Below are 27,105 nucleotides of genomic sequence, written 5' to 3' on the forward strand. Positions count from 1 at the left end.
AGACATAGGTGCATGAACAACAAAATCTTGCAAATTTTGTACCTTTGTGGCGAGATTATTCAAACCTGTAGCTACACTCTGAAGATCCATTTGAAACAGGTGAACACAGAGCCATTCAAGGATTAGAAGGAGAGGAAGAGAGGAAGGCTGCAGCATAGGCAGACTAGCAAGTGATTCAATTAAGAGCACACTCCAAAACTAGAGGGAAAAAAAAAAAAAAAAAAAAAATTGTAGCAGACTTCTTTTTTCTCTCCTTTCTCAGCCAGTAATTTAACCCTTTTTTGGGCCGGTCAAACTGTCATGATTCTCAATGGCGAGAGAACATAGCCCAGCATACATGAGAACTAGCTCTTGGAAGATGGAAACTATACTGACCATGAACTAAACCTGCCGCACAACTAGAAGTGGCCGGGTAGCATGCCTACGTTTTTTTTATCCCTAGATGCCCAGCGCCAGCCGGAGAACTACCTAATCCTAGCAGAGGAAAAGACAGTCCTGGCTCACCTCTAGAGAAATTTTCCCAAAAGGCAGACAGAGGCCCCCACATATATTGGCGGTGATTTTAGATGAAATGACAAACGTAGTATGAAAATAGGTTTAGCAAAATCGAGGTCCGCTTACTAGATAGCATGAAGACAGAAAGGGCACTTTCATGGTCAGCAGAAAACCCTATCAAAACACCATCCAGAAATTACTTTAAGACTCTAGCATTAACTCATAACACCAGAGTGGCAATTTCCGCTCACAAGAGCTTTCCAGACACAGTAACGAAACAGCAGCTGTGAACAGGAACAAAATGCAAAAACACACAAGGACAAAAGTCCAACTTAGCTGGGAGTTGTCTAGTAGCAGGAACATGCACAGAAAGGCTACTGATTACATTGTTGACCGGCATGAAACTGACAGAGGAGCAAGGTTATATAGCGACTCCCACATCCTGATAGGAGCAGGTGAACAGAGGGGATGATGCACACAAGTTAAATTCCACAAGTGGCCACCGGGGGAGCCCAGAATCCAATTTCACAACAGTCCAGGTTGAAAACCACTTATTGCATACATGGATTGTGGTGTGGGACAGTATGTCGGGCAGATGAGGTATATGGTTGTTTTTATTTATTTATTTTTTTACAGGAGACCACAGCTGCAATGAAATGTGTGTTAGGTTAGCACGTTGAGTGACTACACACTTATCTTTTTAGACCGGACAGTATAGGGCACCACCTAGGTCTCCATACAGTATTATGGGCACCACATATTCCTCCATACAGTATTATGGGCACCACATAGTCCTTCATACAGTATTAAGGGCCCTATATATTGTTCCATACAGTATTATGGGCCCCATGTCATGCTTCTTATAAAATAATGGTCTCCATATAATTCTTCATATAGTATAATAGCCCCATATAATGCTCCATACAGTATGATGGGACCCAAATGAAAATCTGAAAAATAAATATTGAAAAAAATGCAGCGTGTGAAAAAGCTCTCATGTTTCATTCATATGACCTTGTGTCATGGACTGTGTGCGGACTATGAGGGTGTTGAGTTCAGGTCAGGAGACCTGCGGGTGTCTGGAATCATGGTATATTTACAGACTGTGAAACATGGACATGTGAATGCAGCCTTAAGCTTAAGATGGATAGATAGATAGATAGATATGTGGGAGATAAATAATTTGTGCCTTGCATGCATGTAGCTTACTGTACATTGTGATGCAGTGACCCCTGTAGCAAGTACGGGGCGCTGCATGGTCTCCCCAGTATACGCACGGAGGCGTATTGAAGCTGTGAGAGTGCATGGCAGTTGCATGCATGGATGTGATGATGTGACAAAGTCCAGCATTGTGGTGAATGGCCGATATGTGTGTCGCAGAGGAGGAGACTCTGCGCTGCCAGCCTGAAGCGATGTGGTGTTCTGGGACCTATAGTCCCACAAGTATTTGGTGTGTTGTATAATAGTCATGGGATGCTGGCAGGGCTAGTTATGTGAGATGGGCGGGACAAACTAGCCACACACCCACACTCCCAATTAAGGGAGTGGTTGGTTAAGGTATATAATGTGACCAGGGTGTGGGTCACATGGTCCTGTGTGGTCTGAGTGTGTAGACCTGTATGGTACAGGTGCAAGGTCCTGATAGAAACCTCTGTGTTGGGCGTGCTAGCCCTGAAGAGCACATGGTGGGACTTTGCTACTGGTGGCCTGGGTATTGAACAGTCCCAGCCGGGGATGGACGTCCTGAATAGTACCCGGACTGGCCACCTGTGTGATCCTGGGTGTTGGGAGGTCCTGGGAGTAGGACCGGATCCCTGAACAGCACGAGGTGAGGACAGGGATCTGCAAAGCTAGTGATAGCTACTGTGTGGGGAAGCTACAGTCCTTCGGTGGGTCTGGACTGACTAATGTGTGCCGCCCAGGCAAGTTGGTGATCCCAGCTGAGGCAGCTTTCCCAAGAGAGAGGACTGACAAGGAGTCAGCAGGTGGGGCAGGGGCTCCCATAAGGTACCATAGTCTGTTGGTGCTAATTGTTTCTATGAACTGTGTGGTAACCCACGGCAACTGGTCAGAAGAGGACCAGCGTGTTTAGTTGCTGCAAAGGGATAATGCAAGCCAATGATACAGTGTGTAAAGGACTATATGTAAGCCGGTGATTTGTAACCTGGCTTACGGCACGGTTTATGACTTGAAAATAAACCGTATGGATGGATTTGTGTTGAAAATTCGTGCCCTTGTGCTTGAATCCCGTGCCAAGTGAGTAATCCCCTACCCGTTAGGCAATATTGCCTTGCGCTGGCGTGTACTCCGGAGGACAGAGAATGAACTTCAATCCAATATTGCGGCCAGCATGCAGCCAGCGGGTAAGGAAAGGGTGAATCAAACACCTGAAAACTCTGCCCATATGACCCAAAACTGGTCCCGCCAAATTCAGGTGACAGGTTCCCTTTAATTGTATTAGGAAAGGGAAGGTCTGAGGGGGAGGCTTACACACAATAGACTTTGGGGGTCAAATCGATAAGTAAAATAACCTTACATTGTCTCCTGCAATTGCGCAGTCTAGTTTTACTCTATTCAATTTGTATTTCATTTTAAATACAGTAAAGACTTTTTTCTCTCGCTTGATGACCTCTAATTGGCGTTTATAACCCCAGACATGGGAGGGATGCCAGCTATGGGCCTGGTAATGCTTCTATCCAGGAGATCTTTGACCTCTGGAGAGGTAACAGTAATCTTACACCCACCGGACATCATGGCGGCATTTTGTCACATCTCCTAAAAGTGCACATTATGGCTGATCCCGCCAGCTGTAACCTGCTAACCTAGGAAGAATCTGTCCCTTTGTTTCTACTGTATGATTAGATAGCCCATTGTGCTCATATCCATTGATTACTCATTTTACAACAACCGTTGTAACCACAGGATGTAATTACAGAGCTCGCGCCTTTCCTTCACTCCTTGTAAAATGATTTCTGCATTTACCAATGTAACACTGTGTCTCTGCTTGAGAACTTATACTGTACAGTGCAATTAATGTCACTTCATTGCATCTATAATTTACAAATCCGACCCCCCGTAATGTTAGTTTAGCCAATTTCTGTTCCGTTACACATTGCAATGACTTATCTGTGTAAATTCCAATGCGTTATGGCAGCTATTAACAATATAAAAAAAGTGAAATTAGTTTAGAAAACTCTGCTGAAACATTAAGTTCCTTTGTGAGTTAGTAATCACTGGTTTCTCTCCTGCATTCAGTCTCTCCGCAAGCAAGTTCCTGTTAATGACTTTGTAATAGCATGCTATTAGTCGGGGACTGAATAAATCTAAACACAATGAGAGGTGCTTATTATCTGGATAATCTAAGCATATATTAGTGATCAGCTGCAGTAAGATGAAACATATTTTACCAGTAAATTCCCTTCATTTAACTTCATCACAACCAAATCTGCTGCTATCACTTAAAGGGTCAGTCCTGCTCTGCTCAAGAGGTGAGCGCAGCGAGTGAAGTCACATCTATGGACAAATGGACGATGCTGTCACCGGGATACCATGACAGAGTGGGGTCAGACGGTGTGACACGTACACCTGCGGTAGTTAGAACTGCTTCACCGTCCTATTAGCAGTTCTGGCTTTCTTTGCTCTGTTGCTGCAAGAGTTAAACTGCTTAGTTGGACTCCTGGAGTGCTCTGTCTTTATTGTATCAGCTGTTGTGAGTTTGTTAAGTTCCCGCAGAACCCTCTTTCTTGCTTCTTCCTTTGCCAGTGATAGCTTCTTCTTCCTGGTTTGGAGATGAAGGAGAGTACAGCGTTTGGAGCAGGTGGTTAAGAGTTGTTCTCAGGAGATATCTGCTTGGATTTGGATTGTGTATGTTTCCTCCTTATCCTCTTCCTATTGGCTTTTTTCCACCTACTCCTCCCTTGTTCCCCACTTGGTCGTTTGTGAGTGCATTTGTATGACAGTAGTTTTCTTTTATCCCTGTCTGTTTTCCCCTGTCTGTCTGGTTTGTGTTATTCCATTTGCTTCTGTCCAGTACCTCCATGGTGGGGGAGGAAATAGATTAGCGTTCATATAGGAACATAATGAGGTACGAGACCGCGGAATCCCCACCTTCAGGGGTAATCTGAGGAGCAGTGTTAGTCAAGGGGTCCCCTAGCTTGAGGGACAGGGTAGGTGCCCAGTGTCCTTCGAAGTCCAACTGCTATATAGTGACAGATACCTTTCAATCTCTCACATGTCCTGTCAAGTTTCCGTAGAAATGACGTCACCTTCCCCTCTCACCTTTTGGTGCAGATGTTTACCGAGCAGGCTTAATTCTTTAAAGCAGAGGTGCACATCTTTTTAAAGTCTGAGTGCCAAATTTTGTGATTTTACCACTTGTAAGGGTCACATAAAATTTAAAGGGGTATTCTGGTATGAGGTATATAACGACAGTACTCTACTGAATGTGTCATAATCTTTTAAGTTGGGGTTCCATATTTGGAACTTCCAGCACTGTAAGAAAAGAGATTCCTTTGCTCCCCTTTTTAACAGTAAAGAAAAAAGGAGTACGGTAATTGTTTACTGCAAATAAATGAAAAGCCATTGTAGAAATTATATACTTTAAATCTTTTTTACTCTATTGTTTAGGCCAAACTGAGGACTTTTCTGCCTCATTCCCATTGCCATTATTCCCCCATCAAGGTTCCCAGTAACCCTGGGGTTCTATGAGCCTTGATCAGAGAGGTTCCACAAAACAATAGCATCAAGACGTATCACTAAACTACTTCCATTAGAAAGATGCTTTACGAAGCATGAAAGATATCCGAGCATAAACATAGCACTGCACAAGAACTATAGGACACATTACCAGGCTTTACAGTAAGCCTCTTTGATGCAGGAACGTCATTAGTGATTCCTCAATAGTGGAAACTGTTTTCTGGAATTCTATTTTAATAATTTAGGGAATCGCCTCCATAGGGTATTACGTGATTGGAGGCTCAGTGCTTTGTTTGCTATAGGTTCATTCTTTGGAACCAGATATTTAAATCGGATCTCTCACCATTCTTAGCATGTCTCGTTTAGTAAATTATTGTACCCCTCATTGCACTTTTCCTCTATTATTCCACCCATTAATTTACACATAAATTGACAACTGGGCGTTACTGTTCAGGGGCGGGTACACTCAGTCTGACGTTGACCCTTTTACAAGAAGAACAATATCAAGTTGTCTTCATTGGTTCCTCTTTAATTAGTTGTAATTGTCTGCTTAACTATTTGTACTATATTTTGTACTAACGAAGGGGTAGAGAAAACCCTCTTGTGCGGATAAGGACCAGTAAATATACAAAGATTAGAAAAAAATTCAGCTCTTTCGTTCATTGGTCTAAATAAAAAAAACCATACAAATATATTTACCTATCCAATAGTTTGTGGAATATCTCTGTGGGGCCGTCCTCTAAGGCTACGTTCACATTTGCTGTCAGCGCCGCAGCGGCGCCGCATGCGTCATGCGCCCCTATACTTAACATGGGGGCGCATGGACATGCGTTGTGCTGCGTTTTGCGCCGCATGGCCGCAAGCGTTGGACGCAAGAAACGCTTCAAGTTGCATTTTTTTTGCGTCCAACTTGCGGGCAAAAACGACGCATGCGGCGCAAAACGCAGCGTTTTAGCGTGCGTTTTGCCGCGTTTTTGTTTGCGTTGTGCGCTGCGGCGCCGACGCTGCGGCGCACAACGCAAATGTGAACGTAGCGTAACATGCCGTCGTGCCATTCTGTAACATTTTGTAATATATTTTCTTTGTGCCTCTCCTAGGGTACAGTGCTTTTCACACATTGAAAAATATGGACTGCGCTCTGTCTTAGAAATTTCTGAAAAGATCAGTTTATTACATTTGCTGTGATGCCAAACTACCAGGAATCTCAGGGGAGAACGGATGCCCGACCCCTCTCAGCCTGTACAGATACCTTAATTGCAAAGAGATATTTGATACAGCAACGGCTCGGCAGAGGAAGTTTTGGAACAGTTTATCTTGTGTTAGACAAGAAAGCAAAAGAGGAAGAAAAACTGTAAGTAATTTGGAGATACACTGAGTGTTTCAATACACTAATCCACTATATATACAACCGGAATGTTTTAACATATAGGGTAGGGATGGCCAATTAATTTTGCCAAGGCGCCACCTAAGAAGTTGGGTCTATCGTGGAGGGCCGAACCAATAGTCTGAACTTAATTCCGCTCAATATCAATTGTATTGCTACAAATTGAGCAGAATTAAGTTTGTTGATTAGCTACTATCCTTGTCATTACCTTCTTTTCACCGGTAGCAGCTAATCATAAAGTTTATAAAAAGCAGTAAATGATATGGTTTTGATTAGCTGCTGCTGGTAAGAATACATGATAGGAGAAGCCTTATTGTCACATGCATTAGCAGTAGTAGCTAATCAGCATACTTTTACTTGCATACATACATTTTGTTTTTGTATTTTTTACTTGTGAAGGTTAGATAATTTGCAGAGTACCCCTCCTATCGCATCTCCTACTGTCCGGTGGGTTATTATCACAGTAATCATAATTTGCATCAGTAATCATCTATCATATGCCATCCCCCCTCCCCATCAACCCCACTCTTCCGGCCCTCGGATTATATTCACGCACCAGGGTCCTCCTGGCAGTTTACAAGCACCAATCAGGATTTAGCATTAAGCAGCGACAAGCTTCATTCTGGCGGGGAGCAATGAGCACATAGCCTGACAGGATGCATACAGAAGCGCACAGCATTGGTACTCCGCGTGTGCACTTGATTGACATCTAAGGAGTAGGTCTACCCATTTATGCAAGTCAGGTGAACACTGCGTGCAAGCAAGCTGTGATGCTGCCAGCACCACATTGCTTAAAAGGGAATCTGTCAACCCCTTGGACATGCCTAACCTATTACTATGGGCAAACAGGATCTAGAATGCTTGAAATAGTCCTACCGTTATACCTCATATCTGCAGTCTCGTTGTGCAGAAATCATCTTTTAATTCTATATGTTAATGTGTTCTTCCAGGCTCTGGGTCGTGCAATGTCAGGAGCAAAACTCTGCCTTCGGTCTTCATTATCACAGCTGTCGCCCCCCATTAGTATCACAGTGCCCTGTGATGTCTAGTGGTTGTCCTTCACCTATGCCCTGTAATTGCGATATTCCACATTACCTTTCCGCCCTTCTATGGGCATTGGCTTTATGTTTGAAACAAGAAGCCAATGCCCGGGTGATTTGGAGTGATGAGACAAAAGTCAATAGGCTAGGCTCTGATGGGTGCAAACGGGTCTGGAAGAAACAAGGTAAAAAGGGGCTAAGAGATCGATAAATTGAAGGAACTGTCAAGTTCTGTGGAGGAAGCTTGATGATAAGGGGTTGTTTCGCAGCCAAAGGCATTGGATACTTGACCAGTATTGATGGTTGTCTCAATGCTGAGCTATATGTGAGTATTCTACAAGATGATTTACTTAGTACACTTGCATACTATGGTCATGAAACGGATGGCATAGTGTTCCAGCAGGACAACGACCTGAAGCATATGTCAAGATTGGCAAAGAAATGGTTCAATGACAATAAAGTAGAGGTGTCGGATTGGCCATCACAGTCCCCTGACCTCAACCCAATTGAACACGTGTGGGTAGAGTTGAAGAGAAAACTGTATACATACCCAAGTGAATCGACAAGTACGAACCAACTTTGGGAAAGTGTAGAAGAGACCTGGGATCAGATTTCGGTCGAGATATGCTTGAATCCGATTGAGAGCATGCCCAGAAGGATTTAGGCAGTGTTCAAATCCAAAAGGGGATTTACAAAATAGTAACAAAATAATAAAAATGTAAATTTAGATTTTTAGGATCAAAACAGTAACAATGCAGTGACATGACAAGAATCTGCAAAAATAATCGTGCTATATAGTTGTAAGTCAAATTGATGTATGAGATAGCCAAGATGATGTCAGTCTCACATTCAAAGCAGTAGTGGATGATGAGATATGGAGCCTGAAAGTCAAAAGTTCAAACCATTGCTACTTTTGCTCGTCAGTGTACCTGGATGTAAATACACTGCTCAAAAAAATAAAGGGAACACTAAAATCCCACATCCTTGATATCACTGAATGAAATATTTCAGTTTCAAATCTTTATTCATTACATGGTGGAATGTGTTGAGAACAATAAAACATAAAAATGATCAATGTAAATCAAAATGAATATCCCATGGAGGTCTGGATTTGGAATGATACTCAAAATCAAAGTGGAAAATCAAATTACAGGCTGATCCAGCTTCAGTAGAAATGCCTCAAGACAAGGAAATGATGTTCAGTTGTGTGTGTTACCTCCATGTGCCTGTATGACCTCCCTACAACGCCTGGGCATGCTCCTGATGAGACGGTGGATGGTCTCCTGAGGGATCTCCTCCCAGACCTGGACTAAAGCATCCTCCAACTCCTGGACAGTCTGTGGTGCATGGTGCGAGACATGATGTTCCAGGTGTGTTCAATCGGATTCATGTCTGGGGAACAGGCGGGCCAGTCCATAGCTTCAATGCCTTCATGTTGCAGGAACTGCTGACACACTCCAGCCACATGAGGTCTGGCATTGTCCTGCATTAGGAAGAACCAAGGGCCAACCGCACCAGCATATGGTCTCACAAGGGGTCTGAGGATCTCATCTCGGTACCTAATGGCAGTCAGGCTACCTCTGGCGAGCACATGGAGGGCTGTGCGGCCCTCCAAAGAAATGCCTCCCCACACCATTACTGACCCACTTCCAAACTGGTTATGCTGAAGGATGTGGCAGGCAGCAGATCGCTCTCCATGGCGTCTCCAGACTCTGTAATGTCTGTCACATGTGCTCAGTGTGAACCTGCTTTTATCTGTGAAGAGCAGAGTGGCGAATTTGCCAATCCTGGTGTTCTGTGGCAAATGCCAATCGTCCTGCATGGTGTTGGGCTGTGAGCACAACCCCCATCTGTGGATGTTGAGCACTCAGACCATCCTCATGGAGTCGGTTTCTAACCGTTTGTGCAGACACATGCAAATTTGTGGCCTGCTGGAGGTCATTTTGCAGGGCTCTGACAGTGCTGTGTTGTGAATTTGGTTTCTGGGCTCCCCCGGTGGTTACTGGTGGTACTGAACTTGTGTGCTTCATCTCCTCTGTTCACCTGTTTTCATCAGGATGTGGGAGTTTCTATTTAGCCTTGCTCCTCAGTCATTTCTATGCCGGCCAACAATGTTACCAGAAGCCTTTCTGTTGCATGTTCCTGCTCCTAGACTACTATCAGCTAAGTTGGACTTGTAGTCCTAAGATTGTTTTTGCATTTTGTTCCAGTTCTCTGTGTTTGAATATTTCTGAGGCTGGAAGCTCTTGTGAGCTGAAATTGCCACTCTGGTGTCATGAGTTGATATTAGAGTCTTAAAGTAATTTCAGGATGGTGTTTTGAAAGGGTTTTCAGCTGACTGTGAAGTTCCCTTTTCTGTCTTCCTACTATCTAGTAAGCGGACCTCAATTTGCTAAACCTATCTTCATACTTCGTATGTCAATTTCCTCTAAAATCACCGACAATATATGTGGGGGCTACTGTCTGCCTTTTGGGGAAAATTTCTCTAGAGGTAAGCCAGGTCTGTATTTTCCTCTGCTAGGGTCAGTCAGTCCTCCGGCTGGCGCTGGGCGTCTAGGGATAAAACGTAGGCACGCTACCCGGCCACTGTTAGTTGTGCGGTAGGTTTAGCTCAGTCAGCTCGAGTTCCCATCTTCCAAGAGCTAGTCCTTTTGTATGCTTTACTACGGTCTCTTGCCATTGAGAACCATGACAGTTTGGCCGGCCAAGGGTTAAAATAATTGGCAGAAGAAAGGAGAGAAAAGAAGTCTGCAGAGAATTTTTTTTTTTTTTTCTGAGTTTGCTCATTAGTTGATTCACTTGCATCTCTGCTTACTGCAGCCTTCGTCTCTCTCTCCTTCTAATCCTTGAATGGTTCTGATTTCACCTGATTAAAATGGATTCTCAGAGTTTAGCTACAGGTTTGAATAATCTCGCTATGAAGGTTCAAAGTTTACAGGATTTTGTAATTCATGCTCCTATATCTGAACCTAGAATTCCTTTACCTGAATTTTTCTCCGGGGATAGATCTCGCTTCCAGAATTTCAAACATAATTGTAAATTATTTTTGTCTCTGAGATCTCGCTCCGCTGAAGATCCTGCACAGCAGGTCAAGATTGTAATTTCCTTGCTCCGGGGCGACCCTCAGGATTGGGCATTTGCTTTGGCACCAGGGGATCCTGCGTTGCTCAATGTGGATGCGTTTTTCCTGGCTTTGGGGTTGCTTTATGAGGAACCTCATTTAGAGATTCAGGCTGAAAAAGCCTTGATGGCCCTGTCTCAAGGGCAAGATGAGGCTGAAATATACTGCCAAAAATTTCGTAAGTGGTCTGTGCTTACTCAGTGGAATGAGTGCGCCCTGGCGGCGAATTTCAGAGAGGGTCTCTCTGATGCCATTAAAGATGTTATGGTGGGGTTCTCTGTGCCTACAGGTCTGAATGAGTCCATGACAATGGCTATTCAGATTGATCGGCGTTTGCGGGAGCGCAAACCTGTGCACCATTTGGCGGTGTCTACTGAGAAGGCGCCAGAGATTATGCAATGTGATAGAATTCTGTCCAGAAGCGAACGACAGAATTTTAGGCGAAAAAATGGGTTATGCTTCTATTGTGGTGATTCAACTCATGTTATATCAGCATGCTCTAAACGTACTAAGAAGATTGATAAGTCTGTTTCAATTGGCACTTTACAGTCTAAGTTTATTCTATCTGTGACCCTGATTTGCTCTTTATCGTCTATTACCGCGGACGCCTATGTCGACTCTGGCGCCGCTTTGAGTCTTATGGATTGGTCCTTTGCCAAACGCTGTGGGTTTAATTTAGAGCCTCTGGAAGTTCCTATACCTCTGAAGGGTATTGACTCCACGCCATTGGCTAGTAATAAACCACAATACTGGACACAAGTAACTATGCGTATTAATCCGGATCACCAGGAGATTATTCGCTTCCTTGTGTTGTATAATCTACATGATGTGTTGGTGCTTGGATTGCCATGGCTGCAATCTCATAACCCAGTCCTCGACTGGAAAGCAATGTCTGTGTTAAGCTGGGGATGTCAGGGGACTCATGGGGACGTACCTTTGGTTTCCATTTCGTCATCTATTCCCTCTGAGATTCCGGAATTTTTATCTGATTATCGTGATGTTTTTGAGGAGCCTAAACTTGGTTCACTACCTCCGCACAGAGATTGCGATTGTACTATAGATCTGATTCCGGGCAGTAAGTTTCCAAAGGGTCGTTTATTTAATCTATCTGTACCTGAACATGCTGCTATGCGGGAATATATTAAGGAGTCCTTGGAAAAGGGACATATTCGTCCTTCGTCATCTCCCTTAGGAGCCGGTTTTTTCTTTGTGTCTAAAAAAGATGGCTCTTTGAGGCCGTGTATTGATTATCGGCTTTTGAATAAAATCACGGTTAAATATCAGTATCCTTTGCCACTGCTTACTGATTTGTTTGCTCGAATAAAGGGGGCCAAGTGGTTCTCTAAGATTGATCTTCGTGGGGCGTATAATTTAGTGCAAATTAAGCAGGGGGATGAGTGGAAAACCGCATTTAATACGCCTGAGGGCCATTTTGAGTATTTAGTAATGCCTTTTGGTCTTTCAAATGCCCCTTCAGTCTTTCAGTCTTTTATGCATGACATTTTCCGTGAATATTTGGATAAATTTATGATTGTGTATCTGGATGATATTTTGATTTTTTCGGATGACTGGGACTCTCATGTCCAACAGGTCAGGAGGGTTTTTCAGGTTTTGCGCTCTAATTCCTTGTGTGTAAAGGGTTCTAAGTGTGTTTTTGGGGTTCAAAAGATTTCGTTTTTGGGGTACATTTTTTCCCCCTCTTCCATTGAGATGGACCCTGTCAAGGTTCAGGCTATTTGTGATTGGACGCAACCCTCTTCTCTTAAGAGCCTTCAGAAGTTTTTGGGCTTTGCTAATTTTTATCGTCGATTTATAACTGGTTTTTCTGATGTTGCTAAGCCGTTGACTGATTTGACTAAGAAGGGTGCTGATGTTGCTGATTGGTCCCCTGCTGCTGTGGAGGCCTTTCGGGAGCTTAAGCGCCGCTTTTCTTCCGCCCCTGTATTGCGTCAGCCTGATGTTACTCTTCCTTTTCAGGTTGAGGTCGACGCTTCAGAAATCGGAGCTGGGGCGGTTTTGTCACAGAAAAGTTCCGACTGCTCCGTGATGAGACCTTGCGCATTCTTTTCTCGTAAATTTTCGCCCGCTGAGCGAAATTATGATATTGGTAATCGGGAGCTCTTGGCTATGAAGTGGGCTTTTGAGGAGTGGCGTCATTGGCTTGAGGGGGCTAGACATCAGGTGGTGGTATTGACCGACCACAAGAATTTGATTTATCTTGAGTCTGCCAGGCGCCTGAATCCTAGACAGGCGCGCTGGTCGTTATTTTTCTCTCGGTTTAATTTTGTGGTTTCTTACCTACCGGGTTCTAAAATTGTGAAGGCGGATGCCCTTTCTAGGAATTTTGAGCCTGATTCCCCTGGTAATTCTGAACCTACAGGTATCCTTAAGGATGGAGTGATATTATCTGCTGTTTCCCCAGACTTGCGACGGGTCTTGCAGGAGTTTCAGGCGGATAGACCTGATCGTTGCCCGCCTGGTAGACTGTTTGTTCCGGATGATTGGACCAGTAGAGTCATCTCGGAGGTCCATTCTTCTGCGTTAGCTGGTCATCCTGGAATCTTTGGTACCAGGGATTTGGTGGCTAGGTCCTTCTGGTGGCCTTCCCTGTCGCGAGATGTGCGAGGTTTTGTGCAGTCTTGTGATGATTGTGCTCGGGCCAAGCCTTGTTGTTCTCGGGCTAGTGGATTGTTGTTATCTTTGCCTATTCCGAAGAGGCCTTGGACTCACATCTCCATGGATTTTATTTCTGATCTCCCTGTTTCTCAGAAGATGTCTGTCATCTGGGTGGTGTGTGACCGTTTCTCTAAGATGGTCCATTTGGTCCCCTTGCCTAAATTGCCTTCCTCATCCGAGCTGGTTCCTCTGTTTTTTCAAAATGTGGTTCGCTTGCATGGTATTCCGGAGAATATCGTTTCTGACAGGGGAACCCAATTCGTGTCTAGATTTTGGCGAGCGTTCTGTGCTAGGATGGGCATTGATTTGTCTTTTTCGTCTGCTTTCCATCCTCAGACTAATGGCCAGACCGAGCGAACTAATCAGACCTTGGAGACTTATTTGAGGTGTTTTGTGTCTGCGGATCAGGATGATTGGGTTGCCTTTTTGCCCTTGGCGGAGTTTGCCCTCAATAACCGGGCTAGTTCTGCCACCTTGGTTTCTCCTTTCTTCTGTAATTCAGGGTTTCATCCTCGTTTCTCTTCCGGTCAGGTGGAGTCTTCGGATTGTCCTGGAGTGGATGCTGTGGTGGAGAGGTTGCATCAGATTTGGGGGCATGTGGTGGACAATTTGAAGTTGTCCCAGGAGAAGACTCAGCAGTTTGCCAACCGCCGTCATCGTGCTGGTCCTCGTCTTTGTGTTGGGGACTTGGTGTGGTTGTCTTCTCGTTTTGTCCCTATGAAGGTTTCTTCTCCTAAGTTTAAGCCTCGGTTCATCGGCCCGTACAAGATATTGGAGATTCTTAACCCTGTGTCCTTTCGTTTGGACCTCCCTGCATCTTTTTCTATTCATAATGTCTTCCATCGGTCATTGTTGCGCAGGTATGAGGTACCGGTTGTGCCTTCCGTTGAGCCTCCTGCTCCGGTGTTGGTTGAGGGTGAGTTGGAGTACGTTGTCGAGAAGATCTTGGACTCCCGTGTTTCCAGACGGAGACTTCAGTATTTGGTCAAGTGGAAGGGCTACGGTCAGGAGGATAATTCTTGGGTGACAGCCTCTGATGTTCATGCCTCCGATTTGGTCCGTGCCTTTCATAGGGCTCATCCTGATCGCCCTGGTGGTTCTGGTGAGGGTTCGGTGCCCCCTCCTTGAGGGGGGGGTACTGTTGTGAATTTGGTTTCTGGGCTCCCCCGGTGGTTACTGGTGGTACTGAACTTGTGTGCTTCATCTCCTCTGTTCACCTGTTTTCATCAGGATGTGGGAGTTTCTATTTAGCCTTGCTCCTCAGTCATTTCTATGCCGGCCAACAATGTTACCAGAAGCCTTTCTGTTGCATGTTCCTGCTCCTAGACTACTATCAGCTAAGTTGGACTTGTAGTCCTAAGATTGTTTTTGCATTTTGTTCCAGTTCTCTGTGTTTGAATATTTCTGAGGCTGGAAGCTCTTGTGAGCTGAAATTGCCACTCTGGTGTCATGAGTTGATATTAGAGTCTTAAAGTAATTTCAGGATGGTGTTTTGAAAGGGTTTTCAGCTGACTGTGAAGTTCCCTTTTCTGTCTTCCTACTGTCTAGTAAGCGGACCTCAATTTGCTAAACCTATCTTCATACTTCGTATGTCAATTTCCTCTAAAATCACCGACAATATATGTGGGGGCTACTGTCTGCCTTTTGGGGAAAATTTCTCTAGAGGTAAGCCAGGTCTGTATTTTCCTCTGCTAGGGTCAGTCAGTCCTCCGGCTGGCGCTGGGCGTCTAGGGATAAAACGTAGGCACGCTACCCGGCCACTGTTAGTTGTGCGGTAGGTTTAGCTCACAGTCAGCTCGAGTTCCCATCTTCCAAGAGCTAGTCCTTTTGTATGCTTTACTACGGTCTCTTGCCATTGAGAACCATGACAGTGCTGCTCCTGTTCCTTCTTGCACAAAGGCTGAGGTAGCAGTCCTGCTGCTGGGTTGTTGCTCTCCTACGGCCCCCTCCACGTCTCCTGGTGTACTGGCCTGTCTCCTGGTAGTGCCTCCAGCCTCTGGACACTACGCTGACAGACACAGCAAACCTTCTTGCCACAGCTCGCATTGATGTGCCATCCTGGATGAGCTGCACTACCTGAGCCACTTGTGTGGGTTGTAGAGTCTGTCTCATGCTACCACGAGTGTGAAAGCACAACCAACATTCAAAAGTAACCAAAACATCAGCCAGAAAGCATTGGTACTGAGATGTGGTCTGCAGTCCCCACCTGCAGAAGCACTCCTTTATTGAGTGTGTCTTAATAATTGCCAATAATTTGCATCTGTTGTCTATTTCATTTGCACAACAGCATGTGAAATTGATTGTTAAACAGTGTTGCTTCCTAAGTGGACAGCCTGATTTCACAGAAGTTTGATTTACTTGGAGTTATATTCTGTTGTTTAAGTGTTCCCTTTATTTTTTTGAGCAGTGTATTTACTTGTTGATGCTGACTACACCCCATCAGCCTGATAATAACTGATAACAACAACTTCATGAAAACACAAATGTATATTGGCCTGACTTGACATTACCATTGATTGCAATAATAAGCTTTGTGATGTATTGTACTGATGGTGATTCTAGTGATGTATTCATGTACTAGTGGTGGTTCTGCTGACGTGTTCATGTACTTATGATGGTACTGGTGTTGTATTTATTTACTGACAATGGTTCTTTGATATATTCATTTACTGACAATGGTTCTTTGATATATTCATGTACTGATTAAGATTTTGGTGATGCATTAATGTACTGATGGTGGTTCTGGTGATGCATTTGTTTACTGATGATGGTTCTGGTGATGCATTTATCTACTGATGGTGGTTCTGTTGATGTATTTATGTACTGATGATGGTTCTAGTGACCTATTAATTTACTGGTGATGGTTCTGGTGCTTTTTAAGTACTGTTGATATTTCTGGTGATGCATTCATGTACTGATGAATGATGATTTTGGTTTTGTATTCATGTACTGATTGATTATGGTTCTGGTAATAAATACAGCACCAGAACCATCATCACTACATGAGGATGTCACCACAACCACCATCAGTGTAAACATATGACACCAGAACCACCATCAGTACATGAATATGTCACCAGAACCACTATGCATACAGGAATATGGCACCAAACCACAATCAGTTTTGTTGCAAACTATATTTGTTACATTATAGATATAAAAACCATCATACTTATCCCTTTATAATGGGGTCTATTTAGCTTTTATTGGGGTGTCCGCTAAATGCTGCATACCTTAATTGAAACCAAACAGCCTGCATTATAGTTAAGTAATATTCATTTTGATGACTTTCCTCGGGCTTGTCAGGGATGAATATCGCTATTTTTCCCTAGTTTCATGGAAATGGTCTGCAAGCAATCAATGATTCCATATCTAACTATGAAAACACAATTACTGTTGAGCCTCACCTCTAAAGTAAACCACATTTTTTACTTTTTCTGGTATTTTTTGGTGAAACAGGTAACAATTCTAGTGGTAGTTGTCTAGTTGTCGCCAGAGCTTGTTACATGACCTATTGGAGGGGGAGGAATGGTGCCTTAGGGGTCCTGTTACCTTAGTGTTTGACCTATTCCTTTACCTGGGGGATCAGAGCTTATGTTGGGGGAGGGGAGGAGAGGAGTGTCATCAGCTTCATCTGCTTAAGGCACCATCGTACCTTGTCCCGCCTCTGAAAGTGTTAGTCAATTATTGGTATTAGGTTGTCATTCTGGAGGGCACAGAGGATTTCTGATTTTCTACCAGTAGACACTATAGTAGCTTTCAATCAAAAACATGCATGTTTCATCATACCATGCTTCTACATTGTCAAGTTCAGCCAGGGACTTTTGAGACACCAATAATACAGAGTGGCTGGATAGTCACAATTCGGCAGGTATTAGAAAGCGAAGCTTATATAAAACATTGTCTGAGTCTGATGACGTGAGACTCCCAGTAACAATTAATGATGACAAGTGGAAAGAATACAGTATGAAATATGAGAACGAGGTGTACGGCTCTGCGTGATAACAGCGCGTTGTCTGCCCCAGGAGTGTAATCCTGAATGAGGAATAGGAAGCGCGTGCACCAACTGCAGGAACAGCACTTTAGAGTCTACAAAGCTTTTTATTTTGTTTCCCAACTGATCCATAATACATCACATACTTATGATTTATGGAGTGTATTCAGATTTTTCTAGCTAACTGCCAGGTTTTGTTATGGGGTAGTTTCTTAGATGAACAGACAATCCTGGCTTCTTTAGAAAAGCTTAGTATTCCATCAGTGAACATGTAGACAGTTTGTCATATTAGGTTGGAGGGTTTCTGGACATCAGAATCTGAATGACCTTGGTCCAGGAACATGAATGCCTCCTGAGAACTTAGTGCCATCATGGTACCGAGGTGGGGAGGCCAAAACTCCTGTGGCACTTCAGATGAAACCAGTATTTTAAATGGAACATAGTACACGGATGTCTTTTACGGATTTTTTCATTGTGATTGAGGAGCTTCTAGGTAGACCTTTGTTCTCTTGTTTACTATAATGCGGCCCAGTAGTATTTTGTATGTTTTATTATAAATTGATAAATGTAATTTTTTTTTTCAAGGAGCTGGAGCATCAAATCTTCTTTTTCTGTCTCTGGAGATGGACCTGTTAGGTTGAGATTGTTGATTTTGTTCAACAATTTTGGTTCTCAAGTCCTCAGACAGTTCTCTTCACCTCTTTCTGTTCTCAATGCTTAGAGTGGTACACACACACACACACACACACACACACACACACACACACACACACACACACACACACACACACACACACTGTAAAGGTTGTAATAGAAAAAGAAGATATAGCTTGCTGTGTGTATCATTGACCAGAGGGTGTCGTATCCAGCTGGCAGAGTTAGCACCAACAAGTAAGAAGAAGGGAAGTCCAGCACAACCATCAGTCGGTAAAAAAACCTCTATACTTAAGGGCGTTTGTTCCTCTTGAAACGCGGAAGAGTTTTTTAAAATGTTCTTCACCAACTTTCTTCTTCTAATTTTAATAGATTAAAGCTTTGCATCATTCCATTTTATTAGTAGTCACCTTCTCCCCTTTTTATCTGGTGTCAGGAGTGATTTTCATATTGTTCACACCTGTTACTTGCCACAGCATGAAATGCTTGATACAAAGTTGGTTACCCACAATTTTGGAAAGGTGACAACAATTTTGTCCTGCTCATTTTTTGAGTTTTATATGAAATTATGTCCAATTTGCCTTTTTTTCTTTTTTTTTTGTGTTGTTCCTATTTAAAAGAAATAAACGTGTGTAACAAAACATATGTAATTGCAATCATTTTCTGGGAGAAATACCTCAATTTCTGGAACAATTTCAAGGGTGCTAACACATTCGGCCATCACTGTACATGTCCGGCCCCAAGTGACTGTCTTGGTTTTTATTCTGTTATGCAGGCTGGAAAACTCACCCACTTCCAGCATTTTTAAAGAGATTTTTTTTTTCATTGAAAATGACAGGTCCTCGCTAACTTTTGGCATATTACTAGTACTGACTTTTGGGACCTCTACTGATCCTGACAATCCTGTTTTCTCTGCAAGTTAAGACTTCAGGCCACCTAAATATGCAAGGCGTCATTCACATAGAGCTCCGGGGGGAAGGTGAGATTTTATTGTCTTTGGAGACAGTTATCAATTTTCATAGAGTTATGGTTTCAACATAGAATATTTTCAACTATGTAATATTGTATGGTAAGACACCACTATATAGACTTCTGTCACAGCGTGAGAAAATCCGTTGATACTGTTAGGAGTAGAGCGCCACCATGAGTGCATTAAAGTTTATCCCAACTTACATATTTATGGCGTGTCCACGTTGACAATAGTTATCCAATCTTGGATGTCTGTTATGACCCCAATTGCAGAGGGTCTCAGAAATAAGTGCTAAGTCTGCAAACACAGAAAACCAGCTCATAGGGCAGTGGTAACTGGGCTGACCATATATCTAATCCTAGCACCACAAATACCAGCAGCCGGGGAACGTGCCTACGTTGATTCTAGACGTCTCGCGCCAGCCGGAGAACTAACTAACCCTAGAAGGGAAAAGAAAAGACCTTTCTTGCCTCCAGAGAATAGACCCCAAAAGTTGGATACAAGCTCCCAACAAATAATAACGGTGAGGTAAGAGGAAAAGACAAACATAAGAATGAGCTAGGTATTTAGCAAAGAGAGGCCCACTAGCTAATAGCAGAATATAGAAAGATAACTTATATGGTCAGCAAAAACCCTATCAAAAATATCCACACTGGAAATTCAAGAACCCCCGAACCGTCTAACGGCCCGGGGGGAGAACACCAGCCCCCTAGAGCTTCCAGCAAGGTCAGGAATCACATTTAGTACAAGCTGGACAAAAATGAGAGCAAGCAAATAACCCAAAAAACAAAGAAGCAGGACTTAGCTTAATTTTGCACGAACCAGGACCAGCAGATAGGAGCAAACAGAATGTGTCTGATTACAACGATGCCAGGCACTGGACTAAGGATCCAGGAGGTTTATATAGCAACACCCCTGAACTAACGACCCAGCTGGGTGCAAACTGAGGGAAGAAAATCCCAGAGTCATATCACTAGTAACCACAAGAGGGAGCCAAAAAGTCTAATTCACAACAGATGCCTTCCAGCATTCTAACACCCAAGTCCTTGGTTTTCTTGTCCTTCTGCCTTATCTTGCATACTTAGGTAACCTATCCTCTCTATTATGTGTCAACAGGAAAGTAAAATGTGATTGCATCTTGGAATATCACATCTAGTTTACTAAACCTATCTGATTTATTCTCAGGGCCATGGACCTCTTAACCAACAACAATTTTTAATGTGTCTTCTCTCCTGTACTGATTCCAAATGAGAAATCCGCATGTTTGCTTAAATTATTGGGGATTTACGTGTTAATTAAAAAAAAATATTTAATATTCAGGTTGTACTAAGCCATAATTAATTTCATTGCCCTAAGATACCAGGATGTGGCCATCTTATGTGTCTGTTTTTTGTGGAATTTTACATTGAACATGAAACATGAAAATTGTAACACCAATAAGGAAAAGTAATGGGAGTATGGAAATCACAGGATCGATGAATAAGTTAATGAATAATGACACCTCTAATGCTTGTAGTTAGGAGGTACCTGAGCTAATACATAAGGGATTTACAATATCTCGTCTTCTATAATTAGGAGAATATGAGGGTAGCGGGGGAAAGCTGCAAAGACATTGCCGTAAATTCCCTATAGTTATGAACAGCCTCTTGATGGCTTTATGAGAATCTCAGCTGATGGCCTCGAAGGCTATTCACATTCTTAATGGCTGCTCTTCTGTAGCAGCAGATTGCATCTACATTTTATGTCAGCATGTCAGTGTCAGCTGGTTTCCTCTCAAACTGTAAAGGATTGATGCAAGAACTGGAAGATAAAACACAGCCACTTGTAATAGGATGATCACACCAAGATTCCTGTGTGTGGAATTATGAAAGACACTACTATGGCCACTATGGACTAATAGATGGACAAGTTACCACAATAATCTCTGTACCTGGGAGTGGACACTGTTATATTTCATCATCTGTAAGTGGAGTGTGTGCGACTGGATCTCCTGGAGCAAGTCTCTCTGTCAATGGCTGGACATTCTGCCGCTCGGTCACCATAAATGTAAAGCTCTGTGCTTTACACTGAGTACCCAGTGAGTGATCTGCAGACCATCTACAGAGTCGCCCACCAGGGCCATGGGGAACCCGGTACCGAGTCCAGTGTTCACTGGGGGATGTCACGGTGGCGACCTGGTCCGGGGCCCTGGGTGCCCATGTAAAAGGGGAAATTGAATAGAGTTTGTTTGTGATTCCACCTGTGGTATTCGGTCAGTGGGGACTGACGCTGCTTTAAGGGGTCCTCTGGGGTAATGTTATGGCAGCTAGGTGGTATAACTTCTCACAGGTGAAGTGTATCCCCAGGGCTTCCCAGTGAGTAGATGGAAGATGGTGGAAGGTACAGTAAAGAACGAGGAAACAGGTTTGCAGTCTCTTTACCTTGTTTACTGAAGACTTCAGGCAGCCACAGTCCAGGGCACCAGATCACAGGGCAGGCAGGGTTCGCCCGGCTTGAAGGCAAGTTGGGAGTCCCCTTTTCCAGGTGGTGATTTAGGGTACTGTCACACTAAACGATTTACCAACGATCACGACCAGCGATACGACCTGGCCGTGATCGTTGGTAAGTGATTGTGTGGTTGCTGGGGAGCTGTCACACAGTCAGCTCTCCAGCGACCAACGATGCCGAAGGCCCCGGGTAACCACGGTAAACATCGGGTTACTAAGCGCAGGGCCGCGCTTAGTAACCCGATGTTTACCGTGGTTACCAGCGTAAAAGTAAAAAAAAAACAAACAGTACATACTCACATTCCGGTGTCTGTCCCCTGGCATTCTGCTTCTCTGCACTGTGTCTGCCAGCCGGAAGCCAGTTCTGCAGAGAAGCAGAACGCCGGGGGACAGACACCGGAATGTGAGTATGTACTGTTTGTTTTTTTTTACTTTTACGCTGGTAACCACGGTAAACATCGGGTTACTAAGCGCGGCCCTGCGCTTAGTAACCCGATGTTTACCCTGGTTACAAGCGAACGCATCGCTGGATCGCTGTCACACACAACGATCCAGCGATAACAGCGGGAGATCTAGTGACGAAAGAAAGTTCCAAATGATCTGCTACGACGTACGATTCTCAGCAGGATCCCTGATCGCTGCTGTGTGTCAGACACAGCGATATCGTATGGATATCGCTGGAACGTCACGGATCGTACTGTCGTAGCGATCAAAGTGCCAATGTGTGACAGTACCCTAAGAGCCTTCCCTCTAGTGCGGTGGTGTTGTAGTCCCTTACTGCCTATGGCTTCAGATAAGGTCCTCACAGTTCTTATCTCTGTACCCCATATAGGATAGGACAATACCTGTATGACAGGTAACTCGAGCCTTTTTACAGGGACTCTAGCACGCCCCGGGCTCTATGTGTTACTGTGTCTTCAGGTGTGTGTGGCGGACAGGTAACTTGCAGTTCAGCTGTCCTGCCTGTCTCTGATGTAAGTCCTAGAGTCCCTTACAACCTCGGTGTCTCGGCTATCGGTTATCTGCGCTTGGCCAGAGAGACAGTCTGCTCCCTCCTGTCCTCCCCCTGGTGTCTTCGCCTGTGCTCCTTTCTCCTGCACGCTCACTGCAATATATTCGGCTTTCGATCTTGTCTCTGTCCAGGAGCTGCATCACTTTGTTGTGGCTGCATGGCTCCTCATACGTTCTTCCTGCCTCAGACTGCTCCAGTCTGCTGTCTGGCACTAACTAACTGACTTTCCCTCCAAAACCACAACATATAAGGGAGTGACCTAGGAATTGGATCGAAAGCTCCCCCTTGTGGCCTGGAGTGTGAACATGTTGCATGCTTGTGTTTACCTGGTGAAAGTTATCCTTCCTTGCCTCCAAGCGTAACATCACCCTCCCCGTGAGGAAAGCAATGTTACTGTGACAACCAGGACCCTGGAGCGCCACACTAATGTCTTTGGAGGCCTCCTGACACTTCAGGAGATGAGGATGTGATCATTTAAATTTTTACATCTGATCCTTCACCAGCTTTCTCTACTCTCCCTACATGGCTGTGCGTTCATGTGTAGGCAGTTGAGAGAGAAACTTGACAAATGAGCGTTCAGCTGACAGGTACCTGTGGTAGAGTCCTGCAGAAGCTAAACATCTCAGTTATATTTACAGTCACAAGATAGCTAATCTCATAGTGATTAGGTTACTGGTAGTGTTGAGCGATGCCGTCCGATAATTGAAAGTATTGGTATCGGAAAGTATCGGCCGATACCGGCAAAGTATCGGATCTCGCCGATACCGATACCCGATACCAATACAAGTCAATGGGACTCAAGTATTGCAAGGTATCCCTGATGGTTCCCAGGGTCTGAAGGAGAGGAAACTCTCCTTCCGGCCCTGGGATCCATATGAATGTGTAAAATAAAGAATTAAAATAAAAAATATTGATATACTCACCTCTCCGACGCAGCCTGGACCTTACCGCTGTGAACTGGCAGCCTTCTTTGCTTAAAATGAGCGCGTTCAGTACCTTCCATGACGTCACGGCTTCTGATTGGTCGCGTGCCGCTCATGTGACCGCCACGCGACCAATCAGAAGCCGTGACATCATCCCTCAGGTCCTAAATTCCTAGAAGGGAATTTAGGACCTGAGGGATGACGTCGCAGCTTGTGATTGGTCGCGTGGCGGTCACATGAGCGGCACGCGACCAATCAGAAGTCGTGACGTCATGGAAGGTGCTGAACGCGCTCATTTTAAGCAAAGCAGGCTGCCGGTTACTACCAGGGCGCGTCAGAAGGTGAGTATATCCCTATTTTTTATTTTAATTCTTTATTTTTTACATGGATATGGATCCCAGGGCCTGAAGGAGAGTTTCCTCTACTTCAGACCCTGGGAACCATACACTGGGAACTTCCGATTACCGATACCACAAAAGTATCGGATCTCGGTATCGGAATTCCGATACCGCAAGTATCGGCCGATACCCGATACTTGCGGTATCGGAATGCTCAACACTAGTTACTGGCCCTCAGGGCCAATGTAGACGACCATAGATTCTCTCATCCCAGAGAATAGGGTAGATTATACAAATCACACTCTGAACAGAGTGTGAGCATAGTGTGATCCGAGTCAGATGAGGAGAAGATGGAGAAAATAGTTTCCTTATTTTCTCCGTTGCGTCAGTCCATGGAAAACGGATGTCACCCGAGTTCACTCCCATGTTTTCCACAGACTCATTGACTTGCATGGCCGAGTGCAATCAGATAAAACACGGGCATACTGCAATATTTTTCCACCGACAGGCTCTGCCCGAGGAAGACAGCTGCCATGTGCATGGCCCCATAGACTAACATTGGTCTGAGTGCGATCCGATGTTTTGTTGTACTCGGACCGAAAATGCTCAGGTCTGCACCTGCCCTTTAGGTGATTGGTTTAGAAAGCCCTTTGTGACTGATGAGTGTCTCCTGTGCCGCACCCTCGTCTGTTGTAGCTCCCATACACATGAGACTAAAGTCATCCGAACCCTCTGATATCAGCCGGATATACCAACAGTCCAATGTGTTTGTGTATGTGGCCGTGGGACACTCCCCTAACAGATGATGATGGTGAGGAGAATGATTCAGCCATTGAAATTCCAACTTTTATTCTGCAGGGAGATCAGCCTCTGCTAGAGGAGTCTGGAAGCTTCTCTCCCATAGAGAACCCAGGGGTACTTATGCGTTTACCCACAATTTTGGAAAGGTGCCAACAATTTTGTCCTGCCCATTTTTGGGGTTTTGTGTAAAATGATGTCCAGTTTGCCCTTTTTTCTCTGTTATTTTGAGTTGTCCCAGTACGCCCAGAGGAAATAAACATGTGTATAACAAAACACGCGTAATTGCAATAATTTTCTGGGAGAAATACTTCATTTTCTAGAACAATTTCATGGATACCAACCCTATCGGCCATCACTGTACATGTCCGGCCACTGAGTGACTGTCTGGGTTTTTATTCTATTATGGAGACTGACAAACTCGCCCACTTCCAGCATTTTTAATGGGAAGGGATACTACTCACAACACAAAGCAAAATTATATTTTTTTAATATTTTGATTATCCCCATTTCCAGAGAGCTAAGTAGCTTAGTGACAGCAGAAACAGTTCATTATATATGACTATAAGGGATTCTTAGTTTATTTTAACTCATAAATTCCTGCAGTCACAATACATCACTTAAACATTCATTTATCCCTCCTGTTGGGCTTAGAATAGTAAAGATGTCAATTATAGGCTGTTGTGGCACTGTATTTTATGAGCATCATAAGAATCAGCTATTACAACATGATGGGTGTAGTCCATTAGTTTTGCCACTGGAGGGCAGTATTGTACCATAGCGTAGCGATGTCACATTTTCATAGCTTACAGTGACTTTTTATCATCTTGAATAGTCCAAAATAAACTTAATACAATGTGGAATGTATTATAGGAGTTTATTTTTTTTTAATCTAGATACTGGAAACTGAATGCAGGGTATAGAGCCTAGAATACACAGCCACAGTGATGATATTTGTTATGCGTAGTGTACAGAATGGATTTCTAATCACAATCAGGGATAGTCTTTTGCAAACCAAATAGGTCAATGTCATTTAGCACCACTTCTGATATCCCAACCAGATATGCCTAAACATGCGATCAGTGAGGGCGCTAGGGTGACCTGCTGTGCTTGTATACAGGGCCTGCATGTATGTTGCAATGATGCAAATACTTCTTGAAAATATGTTGCACTTACCTAGTGTATAGAAGAAACTACGCAGGATGCAAAAACACTGTCAGGAGTGGGTTGGAAAGCAGTGACCACAGCAGTGGGCCATAGTAACCCTGCCTGGTGCTAATATTCACCCTGCACATAATATGGGATGGACGGGGAGCTGAAACATAATTTATTTTTCTTATTTCATGTAATAGCAATACTAAACAAATCCTAATATTTATTAATAAATAAATAACTATGCCCACATTAGCAAGTAATACCCTGAATCAGTATATCTCACCCACACAAGGTGGTTGCATAATATCGCAGGGACCGACCATCGGGCAGTACATTAGATCCAAGGGCCACTTGTGCTTATTGTTGGCGCACTCTTCATATTGTAGGGATTTCACTCACTCAGGTGCGATGGCTGACACTTCAGGAGACACGTTCCTTTAAACAGTTCATAGGTTTATTACATCATAAACCATGTGGCAAAATAACAGCAAACAAATAGCCTTTAGTTCAGGAAAAGGAAAAACAAAGTGTCCAGTCCACCAGGCTCAAACCTGATACTTTAACACACTCTGGAAGCTAGCAGCTCCACATATATCCACTGTGTTAAGTATTAGGCTTTCTTTTATAGGTCTAACCACACCCAGAACCCATCACATGATCAGGCATGTGGTTGTGACATCACCACAGGTCCTGACAGACATATAGGTAGCTATGGCTACATCACAGCGGCAAGCCATCTATGCGACACATATCTCCCGTCGATTAGACACCCTTTAGCCACACTACATACCTCCCCCCTCTGCCTAAAGCCGTGGGGCTTGGCACTTTCCCCCACTAGACAAGGGATTCTTGACAGGGCATCAGCATTACCGTGCAGCTTTCCGGCCCTATGTTCCACATGGAAACAGAAGTCCTGCAGGGCTAAGAACCAACGGGTGACCCTAGCATTTCTACCCTTCGTTTCCCTCATCCACCTAAGTGGGGCATGGTCGGATATCAATTTAAATTTACGTCCCAGCAGATAGTACCGTAATGTGTCCACTGCCCATTTTATGGCCAAGCACTCCTTCTCAACGACTGAGTAGTTCTTTTCAGACGAGGACAACATCCTACTCAGATAGAGGACAGGATGCTCCTCCCCATGTAGCTCCTGGGAAAGGACTGCTTCCACCCCGACATCTGGGGCATCTGTCTGAAGAATAAACTCTTTTTTGAAGTTTGGAGCCATCAGAACGGGTTGCTTACACAAAGCCTCTTTCATTCCTTGGAAGGCTGACTCTGTTTCTTCGGACCACTTAACCATTACTGATTTTGTCCCTTTTAGCAGGTCAGTCAGAGGCGCAGCCATCGTGGCGAAGTTTGGG

General features: G+C 44.1%; 1 protein-coding gene across 1 annotated transcript in view; it reads left to right on the forward strand.

Moving 5' to 3' along the window:
* Positions 1 to 27,105, forward strand: part of NEK11 (NIMA related kinase 11) — a 422,928-nt gene that overhangs the window by 16,767 nt on the left and 379,056 nt on the right. The window contains exon 2 of the mRNA XM_077269028.1: positions 6,288 to 6,541. Within this exon, the coding sequence (XP_077125143.1) occupies positions 6,375 to 6,541 (167 nt within the window). The 5' untranslated portion in view covers positions 6,288 to 6,374. The remainder of the gene's footprint in view (positions 1 to 6,287; positions 6,542 to 27,105) is intronic.

Source organism: Ranitomeya variabilis, chromosome 6 (genome assembly GCF_051348905.1).
Source record: "Ranitomeya variabilis isolate aRanVar5 chromosome 6, aRanVar5.hap1, whole genome shotgun sequence".
In the NCBI taxonomy this organism is placed as follows: domain Eukaryota; kingdom Metazoa; phylum Chordata; class Amphibia; order Anura; family Dendrobatidae; genus Ranitomeya; species Ranitomeya variabilis.